Raw genomic sequence first — 17206 nt, forward strand, 5'->3', positions numbered from 1 at the left:
AATTACAATATGCTTTCGCACTGAATATTTTCATATCGCTGAGGGAGGTCTAATAAAAATTCTTGAAATGCACAACACTTTAACTCGTGGTTGGGTTGTACTAGTATGAAATCAATCATAACGAAATAAAACTAGATTAAACGAAGCTAAAAAGAAAAGCAGAAAAGTGACCATATCGGTAGCGTCTCCTTTTCCATTCTTTCGAAGTGCTTGGTTTGCCATCTTCTTGACGTCATGTCCCCGTCGTATTTCATCGCGAGCAAAGGATCTTCGTGCTTATCGTCGTCGGATATTGCTTCATTTTATTCTAACGATAAGATACTTTAGTCAGCTTTGAGAAAACTGGAAACACAAAATGTTGGATATTTTTCAGCGACTGGCAGAGGTGCGATACGCCGGCCAGTTTCAATGATATCTGCAGTTGGATTTTTCAATTCATTCCAAATAACAATGAATTCTCTTCGACCTCGCCTAAACGCATCGCGATCACGGATGCATGGATTTTCGTCAAAGAACGCATCCCCATAGCTGTATCAACAAAAACATGTTCGTTTTCAACCTTCATATTTCAATGGTTCTCGAGTAATCTCCTCGTGTCCTTGGTGCAGGATGTATTATCCTTTGGCTATTGATACAGTTATACCAGAGCTTCCATTTTTTGAATGTCTGTTATCTGAACGGTGTATTATTGCAAGGTTCGATCGAACGATGCAAGTCCTTGTGAAGTGTAGTTGTATAAAATTCAGCATCAAAATTCACACGAATATTACTACAGTCCTTTTAAAGGAACAGTATACTCAGGGTACTGTAATATCTGAATACAGTAGGTACTGGGACGCTTACATCTCTTTATTAATTAGAAGAATGAGGGGTTTCTATATCTCTGTCCTCAACTTTCACCCTTCAGAAAACTGCCTTCATATAACTGAAGTCCCCCAACTCAAGGCCACAAAATGCGTGAAAGTTTCCGGTAATATAGTCCACGTGCCCATTTTTGTTTTAGCAACGATGCCGTTTTAGAGATGAGAACAACGCCTTAAAGAAATTGCGAGTCTTCGCATCATCTTGAACCTCTGCAAAACCCTAGAACTTCCCTTGTTAGCCGACTATAAAGGACTCTTGTTCCCAGCCGCGCCTTCGGAACCTACATTGTCTTGGCGCGAGAAGAAATAATAATAACACGGTCGCGACATCGGTCCTTTGCATCGCAAATTTCGTGCGTTGTCTCTTGGTGATAAACGAGCGCGAATCCCTTGGATGTTCTCAGACGGAGTCAAATGTCAAGGACGTTCGAACAGATTTCGAAATGTCGCGAATGTTGGCAAGAAGGTGGTTTGCCAACTCCTGTAACGAGCATCTTATCTCCAGGCCAACACACTCGATATTCCTTAGGGAGCGAGAGACATTCCCCCCGACCTATTTTCAACGCATTCCTGCGCTACCCTTCCAGGAACGGATCCCTCTGACTCGACGACGATCGCTTCCACTTTACTTTCCGATGCAAATACTATTTGCAACTTTTATTCGAAGATTCCAGCGTTTCTCGAGATTGGAGACAAAACTAAGAAACTCTAGTTTCCGATTTTTGAACGCTGGCAAGCGTTAACCGATCCTACGCGAGATTGCATGAATAATGTTGGGTTGTTTTTCGAAGAGAATCTCGTATCGCAATATTCTGTTCTATGGTCCTATTGGAATATGGAGTGCACGAGATAAATGTTGCGAGCTTCTTTACTGCGGATGGAAGAGAATAGGATGGAGTTAAGTTGAATAGTAAGAGAAAATTTACGTGACTTTACATGACCTCACGAGTGAAAGATGCAATTACAGCTGTTTCAAATAGGATGGTATAGATTGTTTTCCATAAATTGATTTCTCTCGTTACCCTGCGTGCAAAGGTGTCGAGATACAATCGATGAATAAAAAAAGATCATAATCAGATCTGCACGAAATTTTTGTAGCTACAGAAATGAAATAAAATCGCCCCAGTTGTGTAACATGCCTTGTCCAATTTCGTCGCGTTATGTATAATTTACGAACGTCTTGGATATTGAAGGTCTGCTCACGACTTGCAAGAGTGTAGAATTCTTAAACGTTTCACGGTACAACTGCCTTCGAACATTACACTCGGATACCTTCGTAGAACACTGTTGCGCGTTGCGAGAGGTCGTGAAAATATTTGTTTGAGGATATAAGGGATGGCTCGAAGCGCTCGCTCTGGGATCCTATTCTTACGTGTATAGTCAATAAGAAGGAAAACGTGACTGCGGTACGTATTAAAGAGGAGATGTTATAAAGGAGAATGTTCTACGACTTCAATTTTATGCTCTACTATCGTCATTCAGGATTTTGGTTTCGTACTTAATCCTTTTGCATTCACATTTATATGAAGCAAACATTAATTATTGTATTCAATGCACGATTGTCTATTTCGTTACGAATGTAATGAGGATACAAATATAAAAATAAAGACATCAATAGAATTTCATTGATTTTACCCTATGATTGTTTAATTTCAAGCGAGGCTTTCAATAACGAAAATCTATTCTCTAGTTTTCGAGGTACTCCGAAACAAAGATCAACATTTCCACCGCTTAATAAGATTAAAGTAAATATATAGTACAGACATGTCGTCTAATTCTATGATTTGTTTGGAGAGCGGACGGATTTTACGTTCCTTCCAGAGCTAGGACGAAAGCTTGCACACTGGAAACCGCAGACCTCAATTGAATAACGTTAATTCTCCGTTAATGTTTTCCGGGCGAAAGGATTTCCTTCGCAGAATTCACCGCTTCGGTGATTAATTTTCAAAGCTGGGAACAACCAGCAAGCGGAGGCTACCTTCGACGAATAAACGTCGCGAAAGTCGATATCGTAGAAATTTCATCTTTTGCTGACACAGAGATTTCACAAAGGAAAGAGATGAACCACTGATTTTTTAAACACAATATTCACCTCGCCTTCGGCGAATTCATTCCGGATTTATAAATTGATGTACATATTTCACGCTAGTTCGGCGGGGCCACTTACGTTGAACAGCCCTGATCAAGTATAACGATAGCGTTCAACGAAATAAGGGATCACTCCGCTATAGAAATCATTTTTATGCCGGTAAAATTGTATCGCGAGATAGATTCCGACAGAAGACGTATAACTTCCGGTACAATAAAGTCGTTACTTGTCAGAGTTCGACGAGGACATTCAATACCACAGATCCGGAATGAAATGTCGTCTTTAGTCGTCGTTGTAGGGGTAACAGGAAACGTATATCGGAGTTCAAGTGTGTTTGAAGAATGAGATCAGTTGTGTTATTCTATTTCACAATTTTTCCTGTTATGGATGCAGTTGTCACGATTTGATAGATTCCATCTTCTTCTGTCTACTATCACTTTATTTTTAAATTCATCGCTGTTTCCCAAACGTACACATTTTGTCGTTAGAAGAGTGTCGTTATAAATATTTAAACGCGTGCACAGGAGCATTGTTTCGAAGCGCGACGACTTCCTACTATCGGAAATGTTCGCGTATGTAAATCCAAACATAAACAAGCCCAGCATGTGAATATTCATGCCGTTTCAGAAATTGGTAACGATCCCTGCGTGTCGTAGGTGTCGAGAGGAAGCGAAACGCTACTGGCGTCTTCTGACTGCGGCACACTGTCTTTGAAAGAAAAGAAGGAAACACTGCTCGAAATAGTGATGGACCAATACTTCATTTGCCAGAAAGTTTTTATTATTATCCGAACTGATGATTATCCACAAACGCGTCGATAATGGAGACATTCGCGTCGAACGCTTCATCAGAATTCTCTATCTCTGTAGTAAAGGAGGATAAAAAAAAAATCCCTGCAATTCGTTTGCAGCACGTTGCCGTTAAATTAGCTAGAAAAATACGCTCACGAATACTTTATGGCGCTTGGAATGCAAATTTCAGTGTTACGTCGACGGGTTCCGGCTAGTCGAAGAGAATTTTTAATAAAGCAACTTGCCCAGGCGACGCGAAGATAATTTTTTGCCCGCGAAAAAGATTGTTTTCAGCGAAATTTTAATGAAAACTTTTTAACGGGCAACGTAACGCCCGGCAGAAATAATCGCCGCGAGATTGAAATGGCTGGGAGCGGAGGGGAAGCAAGTTTTGAGGAAATTCTTCATTACGCTGTGTGGAATTAACTCGAGTGTTTAACGAAGAAAAGACGATCCATCGAAGACCTGAACGGAGAGGTCCAAGAGTGGTTAGAGCTCTTCGTTGTCTTTTTCTTTTTTTTTTAAGTGAAATCGGATGAAACTGTGACTGGAATAACTACTTGTCAGCCTTCCTGTCAGGGAAACGATAAGATGAGTATCGAATTGGATCACGGCGGTAGTGGACACGTTTGCGGACGTGAGCCAAAGGGTAGAATACCATCAGCACTTCTGGTCGTACAGTTTGAAATCGAAGACAGGTGTTTGCCGTAAGCTTATTAAACCTTCCGCCATGTACACATCGGTCAGTGACCCTCGAAAGCTTTGGATCAGCGACAAGCAAACATCTTATCTGGGTAGAAATTTCGAATAAGGAATAAAAGATAAACAAGAGCGAAGTCGCTTCGTGTTTGTTTAATAAATGAAAAAGACACACGAGGTGGAATTATCTTAAACATATATTAATATCTACACGAAACCACAGTGGAGTTGAGTTTAATAGTTTCTAGAGTATTCATTCGTGGAAGTCGTTTCAAAAGATAATAGTTAAAATAGAATATTTCTCGATTGAATTGTGCAAAATGCAATGGCAAGCCCGCGACTGTATGTATTTTATTCGAATCGCGTGAAAGTTTTTTGTAAACATTTGTAACAGCTGCAAAACCCACCTCACAGAGAGGTTTGCTTCTATTATATTACTACTTCATCGTAAAACATTTATTTCGTGTGAAATTCAATGTTTAAAAATAGTATTCATATTCGCACAATAGCAAGACTCTATTAATGGAAAAGTCTATGTACCGTGTATGTACGTTGAAACATCAATAACCACGATTGATCTAGCGGCCCAATAATATTGCGAGTAAAACGTATAATAGACCAAGCTACGTTGTCTAACGAGTAACGGCCGTTTCTACTGCGATCACGTCACGGCGATATTCTATCGTTCCAGTGCATCTGTGCTATCATTAGTGGCCGGGCAGGTGCGACCACAAATATCGATATCAACATTTGAGTAAAATTTGGTTTCTGAACCACTAAATAAATTGAAATAGTTCAATTCGACGGAATAAATAAATAAGAAAGCGAAACTTTATTTACCATGAATAACTGGACAGAGTTTTCTTGGAATACGAGTTTCGTTCTTCAAACATCTAGTTCTGTGTCTTAATTTTCTGATTATGGTAGCCTGAAATCAAGAAGAAATTACGTAACTAACAATAAAACTTGTTAGTGTGGAAATAAGAGAATTGAAACGATGAAATTGAAATAATTTTGATTCATTTAGGGAGGTTTGCAAATAATTATTAAAAAGAAATGAAACGCGCATCATATGCATGTTCCGCAGTAGCTTATGATTCTACGATAGAGCCATATGGCGCGCTCCGTAGTTATAAGGTTAATATAAAATTACTATTAACTAAGCACTCTAATTGCCGAGATCAAGTCACGTTTCTCCCGTTTCGTAAGAAGAATTTAATTACAGAATGTCATTAATATAATATCGAGCAACCGTTCCAGCGCGAATAAAAATTATTAACAAAGGCACAGTTTCATCTTCACCTAGAAAATTTTCTCATCGACAATATCATAGTGTCGAGCACACTTTGAAAATAGAGCAAAACATTGAAATCAAATTCAATGATCGTGCGACTTCTCTCGAGCGCCGTCCGATCAATAACGAACTGTGCTACTGCGAGCAGCTTTTAATACGTTGAATACACCAATGAGGTACAAAGAAATCAACTTTTTTGGTAGTAAATTGTAATAAGATCTTTAGATATAAAAAGTGTGTGCGTGGAATGTCGCTCGTTACAAGTGTAACTTCATAGGAGCTATTGTCGACTGACAAGAGAAGTGTGGCAATTAAGTGTGGATATTAATCAGATTGCTAGTTTGTTCATACTAGATACTATCCTAAAATACCAGCTAATATCTCTGAATCTATAAAGCAAAATTTGAAATTTTCTGGAGTGCATAAATCATCAAAGTTTCTTTCCGAGGACTGTGCAAATAATTTCAGCTGATCCCCGTCCATAAACGTAATAAGAATCTTGTATCTTCCGCCCAATATCGTTGCAGCTTTGCGAGCGTCGCAATAACACTTAATTCTTGGTCTTCGAGGCAAACGGAACCGCGATCGTTCTTGGCATGGGTGCACTCGTAGTTTCAATTTAAGTCTCGTTACTTTCATATCCCCGTTTCCACTCCCCATCCACGTTTGATTCCGGTATAATTAAATTCGTACTCCATGCTAAGCGTGCTTCAGCCTTGCACGAACAAAGGAAGTACCGCGGGCGCTTTTTATCCTCAAGTTTTCGTCAGCCTTTTCGTGATCCAGCGAAACTCCCTTGCACAAACGAAGTATCTGTTCCTTTTATGAAAACACGCCGCCTATCACTTTTCTCTACGACTCTCGGTCTCGTCTTTGTACGTTATTGCGCCGTACTAGCCGAGTTATCAGTTTTTTCACGGTCGTATTTTCATATTTCAACCGTGCACACTGCGTGGCATCAATTACACTCGAGATTCTTATCCGTCTCCGTAAAAGTGATTCAATGCCAACCGCAAATATTAATCTACGTCCCAAGAGCGAAAAGTTGATAGTGAAATGCATGTTACCCGGAAGAATCTCAAGCGATTCGAACCAAACAGAATGATTTATGCATTTGTCGTCGTTGCGATTTAAAGCAATGCCTGGATAAAGGGAAACTTAACATTTTTTAATAATTTTACATATTCCTGGGTGCTTTTTCCGATTGTGTATATAAATGTTTTCGCTGGTTCGTTCTCGTTTGGAAATTTTTATTCTATTTATCGCAATACTGAAATATTATGATTCAATAATGCCTGGATAAAGGGAAACTTAATATTTTTTAATAATTTTACATATTCCTGGGTGCTTTTTCCGATTGTGTATATAAATGTTTTCGCTGGTTCGTTCTCGTTTGGAAATTTTTTATTCTATTTATCGCAATACTGAAATATTATGATTCAATAATGCCAAATAAACATGCTCGTATAAAATCGCATTCCAAAGTCAAATTGCTTTCGACGCTGATCTAGCCTAATGTCGAATCGAAGGGATCGTACAAGAAAACGTTCATTTTTCACCTCCCTTCACTACTCTATAAGTAGGTCACTCGCGTCTGCATAATATTGCTCGATTTCGTTCGTATAGAAGAAATATTGCATTCCGCATCTTTTTAAACGGGGTCGATCGTAAGCTCGGGAGTTATAAAGGGTGCGAATTCCCCGAATTTCGTGAATTCATTGTTATATCCCAGATACGTAATGGAGTAGCGTGCACGGTGAATAATGAACGGTGCTTCTTTATCTGTCAGAAATATTTTCTGCGCACAACACGCTATGAAGGATTTGTCACGAAACAAAATGTTATCAATGCGGTTAATTGCCAATATTGCTGATATCGATGGTAGGTAAACTGTCATTTAGCTACTTGGATTAATCAACACCGCCTTTATTTCGAATAAATTACTCGAGACATATTCGTCAATTTGCGATACGTTTTCGCATGCAGCTGACCTATATTTTCCAAACGTTCCGAGAGAAAATAACAAAATGTTTTCCTGTGGTCACGTTTCCCAGTTCTCGCTTTTTTCAAACAAATGGAGATAAAAGAGGTAAGTTTGTACCATTGAACTAGATTACTTGTATGTATTCAGCGTGAAAATAACTCCGAGCGATATCCGACCCAGTAACGGTGCGATAACATCCATAACAATTGGATCGGTCAATCGGGAATTAATATATTATTTAAACGTTCCGTTTCGCGGAAATGGAATTTGTGTTCCGACGAAAGAGATATCCCACATTCCTTTGTCTGTGGAAATTTGTTTAACAGAGCGTTGTAAGTGGGCACAAAGCTGAACATGCAAATGCACGAGGCTAAGCAAAGCTCGCAGTCGTGGAACTATTCCGTTAGCCAGTTTCAAGGTGGAAAGTAAATAATTCCCTTCGAAAAGTTCCAAACTTGCCAGCAAAGCTAGTAATGCTCGAATATCCGCCATATATTATAAGTTATCGCGTGAAAATTTGCGCAGCCTGATTAAAACTTCTGTTCGTTCCGATATGCTCTGAGCAGCTTTGCTCAGCAAAGACTGCGGGGGAAGCTCCTTTAGGTACCGCGTTTTGCAATAATAATCAGCGTCGCAATAGACCGGATTGAGTAGGTGCGCGAGATGAATGTGTTAAAAATATCTCTGTGCTGCTCCCATCGGTAATATTTCTTGTTTTAATGCAACGTGAACTTCGACGGGACGGTGTTAATTAAGAAAGACGAGAATCATCCTGGGACCAACGGCGAGAATTGTTGTACCAGAGGAGAACTCGTAGAAATGAAGCAGAAAAAAAGCAATAAATTGACAAAGGTCTTCGTTGTGCAACGGGAAGACAAAGCGTGGGCAACGAGAGCATTAAATTTAAGATATTACGTATATATAATATAATATTCAGAGACGAGTTTTGACAAATTTCTTAAGATTAATGAATGTAGAATTTCTAGACAAATTTAAAAAGAAAGAGATAGTGCTCGATTCGTGAAATCGAGTCTTTTTTTGGAGAGTTCCAGGTGTACACGATCTCTTAAGGTAATTGAACTGGGCGATTGAACAGAGGTTCGGAGAAATGGCCAACGAAGGAAACTATTTTAGGAGAAACAATGAGAATCGAGGTTTAGCAGACGAGCAACAAGAATGGGGAAATAAGTCCACACTCTTGGGAGTTGGATCGGAAGGGTAAATATTTCGAGATCTCAGTGTTTCTGTACTTTGGATAGAGCTGGTATCCCTTTCTCCATCCCCTTGTATTTCTTTTTATTCTCTCCTATGTTGCTTTCTCTGCAAATCAGCTCAAGAATTCTCTGTCTGTACTCCCTGTTCTATACGAGTGATGTATACCCAAAGGCTTAAACGCTATAATAGAACGATAAGTGCTGAAGCGACGTTCCAAGATGATGTACATATACTGTGTACCGATTTTGCTAACGTTACAACACTTTAAGAATGTTATATCTTTTAACACTGACGATAAAATTTGATATTTAAATTACTGAAAATTTTTCAATGCACAATTGTTGTCTATGTAGACAAAAATTAAAATTTGAGTCGTGTTATTAAATATTTCGCAATGAAGAAATAAAAACTGAACCCACACGAATAACCTGCTATAAGTTTTATTCGTATCTACTACTGTTTTAACGGACAGATTTCCATCTCGTGGAAAATTCGACGCAGGAAATTAACTCTATCGTAGTACTGTTAGACAATCTTATTACGCATGTACACAGTATAATCTTGCCTGCTATACACGGCGAGATTCAGCAAGGTTTATGCATCGACTGGATTAAACCAACTCTGATAAACTACGCTTGTTCTGGGTTTGGAATTTTGTTAGCAAATAAAACGCTCCAACTCTGAGGTCGTGCTCGATGAAATTGTTCGGTAGGCATTCAAAAGGATGAGAAAGGGTCGTTTCACTGAAAACGGCGCGCGTACGATGTGTGCAACAAGACTGTTTCGTACTTTGATGTTCTCGAGGGATGAAGCTTTGAACAGCTTCGCGTTGGAAACGGTTTTACAACTGAATATTATTCCTACTTCCCTCAGTTTGTATTCTCACAGTCATTTCTCCTTCGTCATCGTGGCTATAGAATGCAAATCAATATGCTAACGTGACGCGGATGGTAGGGCGAGTATAAACATTTTGACTGTGTCAATGATATTGTAAATTCAACATGGTGCAAGATAAAATTCAAAAGAAACATTAAAAGAAGCAGTAAAATTTAATTAGATTTGTTGCGAAATATTGATAGCGCAATGATTAAGAAATATTGTTGTATTAGTAGTATAGTGAGTATAGAAAAACGACATCGAGGACAGTATATTGAAGTGTGCTATAGAAATAATTGACACTCTGTAGTCTATTATAAGAAATGTTACGTAACCATATGCTAGCAATTGTTTTATTGCTGAACTGTAATCCCTCGCAACACTTCATGTTAAACTGAATTTCTAAAAAATATCTCTACCTTTTCCTTACAATTTAATTAATTTCAAATACGAATCTGAACACTCTAGAACTTGACAATGTATTGTTTAGTTTACATATTAATCTAAAAAGTCTAAGCTGATCTCATCTACATATAAATAATACGCAAGTATCGAACCATGTTTACACTTTGTGTAGTTCGACGATATATTTGGATGTTCGAATCTTCCCGCCAAACTAAAAGAAGCATTGGCAGGAGGGGCAGGAGGGGCAGGAGTGTCACTAGCCTCAAGATTCTCGAGTCGAGGGAACGTTCACAATCTATCGATACGCGGGTATACAGCGCATAAAAGGTTAGTACTATACGTAAATGCAATATCTTAATCTTACGTGTCAACGCGCTCATTAAGAACACAAAGTCAATTTCAATATTTCTTTTTATTCGTGACTTTTTAATATAAAACGATTCGTTCGTTGTTAATACAACCTCGTTACACTTTGCTCGCACAACGATAACTAACGTAATCGAAAGAATGGTTTTACTAGGTATTCTGATCTTTGTTTAATAATAATCAACTTCAATGTATAATATCGATTAGAACTATCTGTTTATTGTACAAAGTATCAACAGACTAATAATGAGGAAGAGTAACGTATGTTTACAAAGTGAACTAATTTACATATGAAATCGTGGTTTGAATAAAATTATTATTTACCATACGTCAAGAAGTAATACACCTCTTAAAACACAACATCGAGAGCACACGTGCACGGTTCGACTGATTTTCGTGTTGGAAATTGAAGAAAAATGCACGCACTAAACGAAATATTCTTTCAAAAATATTTGATTTCACGATCATCGTGAAGACGGTTTCGATTATCGAAAGTGATCCGCAATCTCGAATGGTCGCGCCAATAGCTCGATGCGCCATCTTACGACTCGTTACAGTTCTTGGCCATGTTCAAAACGCCCGTTAAGAAATATTACGAAAATTGTATGTTTCATATGTAAATTCACTCTTACAAAAGAAGTATATATGTGTAATTCGTCGATAAAGTGAATGTTTATTGTGTAGTGACAAGTGTCATCGCTGGAATCTCGGATTTATTCACTTTCGCTTCCACCGCCAGCTCTATCTGAACTCGAATGGCGGGAACCAACATCACTGCCCGAAACCGATTTTCTGGATTCTGGAGTAGCAGATCTGGAAGAAACAAATTACGATTCTAACGATCCGAGAGATAAACGAAATCGTCGAGAATACTGCAATCAGCACGTGAGCATATTCATACACACATTGTGGTAATCTTTTAACAAGAAATTCGTTTGACCTTCAAATGGTTCCAATGCTTTTAATAGGCTTGAATATATTGCAATATTTTTTGACCAGTAGCAAATTATTAGATGTAATGATTACTTTTGTGCCTTTCTAAGGTGAACATATCATTTACTTATAAAAGAACAACGTATAACTTTTAATCTTCCCTTGGTCACACATTCCAAGAGAGAATGTGTTTCATTCTTATTTAACGAAACAACATAGAGACAATATGCAAAATTTGTTAGCTTCTGAACTTTGTATAGGTAAATTGTAACAGCCATCAGATTAGGTTACGTATATAGATTTAGTTTAATGGAGATCAGAGTTAACGATTCAGAATGTTGGTAATGTACTTTAATATTTTAATTTCTACGTTTAATAAAATTCAACGAATCTTTAAGAAACGATACTTTTTCCTATTAGGCTACCTAATATACACATTCAAATAATATTCCAAAATAAGATAGAGAGAGGTAGAAATGAAAAAAGCCGAATAGTTTTGATAAAATAAATGAAAAAAAGAATACTTACCGTGCCGATCCACTAGGACTGCGACTTCTAGATCCACTCTTTGACCTTGAACCCGAACGCGATCTCGACCTCGAAACAGACTTTGATTTTGATCGACTTTTACTTCTGGATCTACGTTCGTCTTTCCCTGACTGTGAACCACTCCTGGACCTGGACCTTGACCTCGATCTTGACCTTGATCTTGACCGTGACCTCGATTTTGACACTGATCTTGACCTAGACATTGCTTTCCTCGAACCACTAGGGGATCTTGATCCACTGTGCCTAGATCCTGATCTTGATTTCGGTTGAGATCCACTTTTCCTTGAACCACTGCGTGATCTTGACCGTGAGCCACTCTTCCTTGACCCTGATCTAGATCTAGAGCCCGACCTCGAACGTGACCCGCTTTTCGCAGACCCCGACCTCGATCTAGAGCGACTTCTTGATCGCGATGGACTCCTGGACTTCGATCCAGATCGAGATCTAGATCGGGAGCGCGATTGTGATCGAGACTGAGACCGTGAGCTACTTCTAGAGTGTCTTCTAGATTTTGATCTGGATCGAGATCTGGAACGCGAGGCGCGCGAACCTTCGGAATCTGATACAATTTTCCTGCTACCAGATGGACGACCTTCGTTTCCGCTTTCACCCCTAAAAACAAATAAAATATTTCACCAACCTCTTCAAGATCTAGTTCAACGTATATCGTCTCTCAGAATCATTCTTACCCGCTAGCAATTTTGAGACCTCCTGAATCACTGTCAGATTCACTCGTTGATATAGTTTCTTTGGACAGGAAATTACTTTTACCCTTCGAAGATTCAGCTGTACTTTTGCGAGGTGTTTTATCCTTTCTAGTACTTCCAATCTTCCTTCCATATTTTCGCTTGGGCCGATCACTTTCTGAACCTGAACATAGAGACATGGTATAGTTCAAAGTTTTAAAGTGTGCAATAGTAATCACAAACCATAATCTTACCACTTTCACCGCTTCCCAAATCCTTCTTTCGCTTTCCTTTGCCCTTGCCTTTCCTTTCTTTGTGTTCACCACTTGCTTTCCTTTTGCGTGGTTTTTGATCTCTTGGAGCTTCCTCTCTCCCATCATCGGAGCCACCACTGTCGCTGACGTACTGATCTGTGCGTGCCTTCTTTGTTTTCTTCCCAGTTTTTTCTGAAGGCATTTCGTCGAACACCAACACATTCTTAGTCTTTTCAACGTACTCTTGTCGTTTTTGTAACATCTCTTCTTCTTTTTGTCGTCGCATTTCTTCTTGTTTCCGTTGTTCTTCTGTCTGGCGCATTTTAAATGCTTGCCTATGAAACAATGTATTGTCGATTAGATTACATGAATTTCACGTTACTATTCGGTTACATTCGCGTTATTACCTTTCTTCCTCTTGTTTCCTTCTGAGCATCTTCTCCTCTTCGTCCAATCTTCTAGCTCGGGCGACATGATATTGCGCTTGTGATAGTAAATCTTGACACCTTCTGGCTTCCCCTTCTGCGAGCTGTTCCATTCTGTCTCCGTGAGTTGATAAGTATTGGAAATATTTATGCGACAGTCCCAATTCGTGAACTGCCTGCAGTACCGTTGTCAAAGTCGACTTCTCGTCTTTCAATATGTGCGTTGCTAGACGTTGAAGCACAAGTGCAATATTGTACAACAAAACTGTATCCTGTGGAGCTACCCTCCGTGCCTACGAGTAATAGCATTCGTTAATTAATTTTTATAGCTTCGAATATCGGTGAAATGTAGAATTATTATTTACCTTCAATAATGTTAACTTTGCTTCCTTTAATTTACCAGCCTTAAAGTAGGCCCTTCCGAGGTATTGTAGGATTTCAACGTGATGGTATTTGTAGAACTTGCGAAGACAATTTTCGTACTGTAAAGACACGTTTGTAAAATAATACGTTGCCATCACTGCGAATTAGTACTGATAATGAGATGTTGAATTACCATTTGAATAGCGCTAACAAATTGTTTCTGCTCCACGTAAATGTGTGCAATATTTAACCAAACATCACAGAATTCTGCCGTTGCTTCTCGAACTTGGGCGAATATATCTCTAGCTTCGTTCACACATCCTTTATGTGCTAACACCGCTCCAATTCCGTTCGCTGCCCAAATGTTTTTGGGATCGTTTCGCAAAACCTACGAGTATATACTCAGTAATATACGATCGAACAACGAAATATAAACCTTTAGTGTTTCTTATTGCAATACCTGTTTGTACATAGCCAACGCTCTGTCTTGATGACGTTTTTCGCGGTCTTTGTCTTTTCCGCTTTGATGTAAAGTTTGAAGCCAAATATTGCCCAATGCAATCAAAGAGTAAGCATCTGTGCTTGTTGTTGGATTTTTAAGAATTCTTTCGAATTTTTTCTGGCCTGGCCCCCATTCCATCTTGGCTAAATGTAAATTACCCAAAAGCGACCACGCGTCTGGATGTTCATTGTTAATTCTCAAAGCATCTTTGAACCAATCGGATGCTTCGTAAATTTGACCTTTATCACGAGCCATACAGCCAAGCCGTAAATAACAATCTACATAATTTGGATGCTCCTTTAAAATATCTTTGTACAATTTTTCCGCTTTATCGAAGATACATAAAGCTTCGTTTAGGCGCGCCAAATTATATGTTGTTGTAACAGCAATTGAATTATAGTACACAGAATCGTGCAAGGCATCAGCTTTAGAGCGTGCCAGGGATTCCTCCAAATTTTTTCTAGCTTCCTCTAAGTTTCCAAGCCTTAAACATGATGGTAAACATTACATTTAAATCGGATATGATATCGAAAGAATTAAACGAAATATGAACCTGTAATGTAGAGCTCCAACGTTATTTAGAATTTCAGGTGGTATGTCCGCTTGAACTTTCTCTTTTAAAATTCTAGTTGCAGTACCATATGCGTTTAAGGCTGCATTAAGGTCACTTTGTTCTAATATCTGAGCGAGCTCGATCCATGCCTCGACATCATCGGGAAATTGCTCGGTTACTTTCCGAAGATGATTTTTGGCAATATCGCGCTTCGATTGGGAACTTGAGTTTGCATACAAAGATCCAAGAATTTTCATTGTTTCGTAATTGCCTGGTTGAGCTTTTAACACTTTTTCGAAACATTGTGCCGCCTACAACGGGAAACACAATTCAAAAATCTATTTCTCTACGTTTGTAGTTCGTTGCGAAAAATAATACGCCGAACTTACATTCTCTGCATCGCCGCGATAAACATACATTTGACCTAATCCAAAGTGTGGTAAAACAAAAACCGGAGGTGCAAATTGAGTTGCTTGATAATAGTATTGAAATGCTTGATCATAATCGCCCTAGAATAGTTTCATTTTTTATTAAAACTGTACTACTTAAGTCCCGTACCCGTAAAAGCACACTTACTTGAACATGGAATGCTCTGGCTAATTGGTAACAACTCTCTGCACGCATAGCTTCGTTTTCGGTATTGTGAAATGCATGGAGTGCCAAGTGTTGCACTTTATTATAATCTTTTTTAAAGAAGAAATGATTTGCCAAGTGATTTAATACCATAGGATTCGTCGAATCGATCGTATAAGCTTTAGACAACATTTGTACTCCAGTTCTGATACTATCAGGCTGTTGTTGATTTAATTTCAAAACTGAAAGACCAACCAATGCTCCGACGCATTGACCATCTAATTGTAAAGCTCTTTCAAAGGCTAGGCGTGCTTTTTCTTGGTTATTTAGCTTCATAAAACAGTGACCCATTCCCAGTCTAACAGCAGCTGGACAGTTTGGATTTGTCCTCAAAGCTTTTTTGTAAAAAGCAAGCGCACCGCGGTAATCTTTTTTATTGAAAGCTATACATGCTTTACCAAGTAGTGAGGGAATATTATTTGGAGATTGATTCAGTACAAAATTGAATTGGGCATCGGCTTGGTCCATTTTATCTCCTTCCAAGAGGCAAAAGTAAGCTCGGCCAAGCAAGTGATTCTTTAAAATTAATATTTATATAAGATGTGCGCGCAGTTTACGATATCAATGAAATTAATATAAACAATATATACCTGGTCATACATAATGATCTTATCAGCAGTTGTATATAATAGTGTGGCTTTTGTGAACAGATCTCTTTTCTTATCCTTATTTTTTTCTCTGTTGGCTTCTTGGACATAGTATGCAGCCAACATGTCCAAGGCTCGCATTTGATCTTTTTCATAGTCACGGTAGTCAATATTTGCATCAATCCGAGAAGATTCAAGTATCTTAATAAAATCTTCAATTTTATGTTGTTTATAGTATTCAAGCTGTAACGAGAAGTAATATGTTTCACTTTCACCTATCATCTATCACCTACTACAGCTATCACAACTTCACATGTTTTAAATACATACGGCCAAATTGACCCAGATATTAAGTTGGGCATGTTCTTGGCGTAAAATTCCAAGTACTTCATCTCCTTCTGGTAATTGATCTAAGCAGAGCTCTATTACCTAACAAAATGTAATATCCAAATTAAAAAGTATGTCTAGGTAAAGTGCATCAGTGCATCGGCATGGTAAGGCATTTAATTAGACAAAGTGTAGGTGAAACATTCAATTTATTATAAATTTTTAATTGACAAATGGCTAGCGTCCGACATTTTATCATATACGTTACAAACAAGACACGTATTGAAAATAACATGAACAAAATAAAGCTAACAAGATAAAAATAATTTAACCAGAACAAAAAAAAGGATAGCCATATATGTGTCGCATTATAGAATTAATTTTGATGTATTCGATTAACACGAGCATAACATTCTGTGTATATACAGATGCGTTGTATGTGTACGCTTTATTGCACAAATGTCCCTGGTAGAGGTTAGGTTCACTAAAACGTCTTCTTATCACGATTGCCGAGGAAATTTCAAGGTGCGTTTAATAGACACGTCTCACGACACGCTTAAGTGTTTCCCAATGTCTTAATAGTAAGAAATTTGAGGTTCAAAAGCAAGAATATTCACCTCGTCTGTATCACGAAGTGGAATCTCTATGGAGCCCGCCATTGCGGCACCGTCACTGATTTTCACGTAGCGTGGCCAACAGATGTCCCATTGAGTGAATGCAAGTGATTGATAAACACGTCAAGGCACGCGGTCCGTTTGAAATTGTAAGGGGTAGGTTTTACAAGCCCTCTGTTTACTCAGAATACCAAGTAT

The 17206-nt window shown here is 38.5% G+C and overlaps 1 protein-coding gene and 1 long non-coding RNA gene across 2 annotated transcripts in view; one reads left to right on the forward strand and one right to left on the reverse strand.

Annotated features, from left to right (window-relative positions):
- Positions 1–10613: 10613 nt before the first annotated feature.
- On the reverse strand, positions 10614–17062 carry LOC128887663 (RNA polymerase-associated protein CTR9 homolog). The gene is made up of 14 exons (XM_054143819.1): positions 17012–17062; positions 16398–16496; positions 16071–16310; positions 15424–15996; positions 15237–15356; positions 14848–15158; positions 14253–14778; positions 13986–14180; positions 13795–13911; positions 13412–13722; positions 13005–13339; positions 12754–12934; positions 12044–12676; positions 10614–11395 (listed from the first exon to the last, which is right to left on the reverse strand). Exons 1-14 carry the CDS (start codon positions 17051–17053, stop codon positions 11296–11298), a joined length of 3783 nt encoding a protein of 1260 aa, XP_053999794.1. The 5' UTR covers positions 17054–17062; the 3' UTR covers positions 10614–11295.
- LOC128887671 (uncharacterized) overlaps positions 11333–17206 on the forward strand; it is a 71359-nt gene continuing 65485 nt past the window's right edge. The window contains exon 1 of the long non-coding RNA XR_008460084.1: positions 11333–11467. This is a non-coding gene — a long non-coding RNA (uncharacterized LOC128887671). The remainder of the gene's footprint in view (positions 11468–17206) is intronic.

This window comes from Hylaeus anthracinus, unplaced genomic scaffold, assembly GCF_026225885.1.
Source record: "Hylaeus anthracinus isolate JK02 unplaced genomic scaffold, UHH_iyHylAnth1.0_haploid 11989, whole genome shotgun sequence".
NCBI lineage: Eukaryota > Metazoa > Arthropoda > Insecta > Hymenoptera > Colletidae > Hylaeus > Hylaeus anthracinus.

Coding starts and splice junctions, on each gene's coding strand:
- LOC128887663 (XM_054143819.1), bottom strand. CDS start 17,053: ATGGCGGGCTCCATAGAGATTCCACTTCGTGATACAGACGAG. Junction 16,311..16,397: donor ATATCTGGGTCAATTTGGCC/GTATGTATTTAA, acceptor TTCTCGTTACAG/CTTGAATACTATAAACAACA. Junction 15,997..16,070: donor AGATCATTATGTATGACCAG/GTATATATTGTT, acceptor TTAATTTTAAAG/AATCACTTGCTTGGCCGAGC.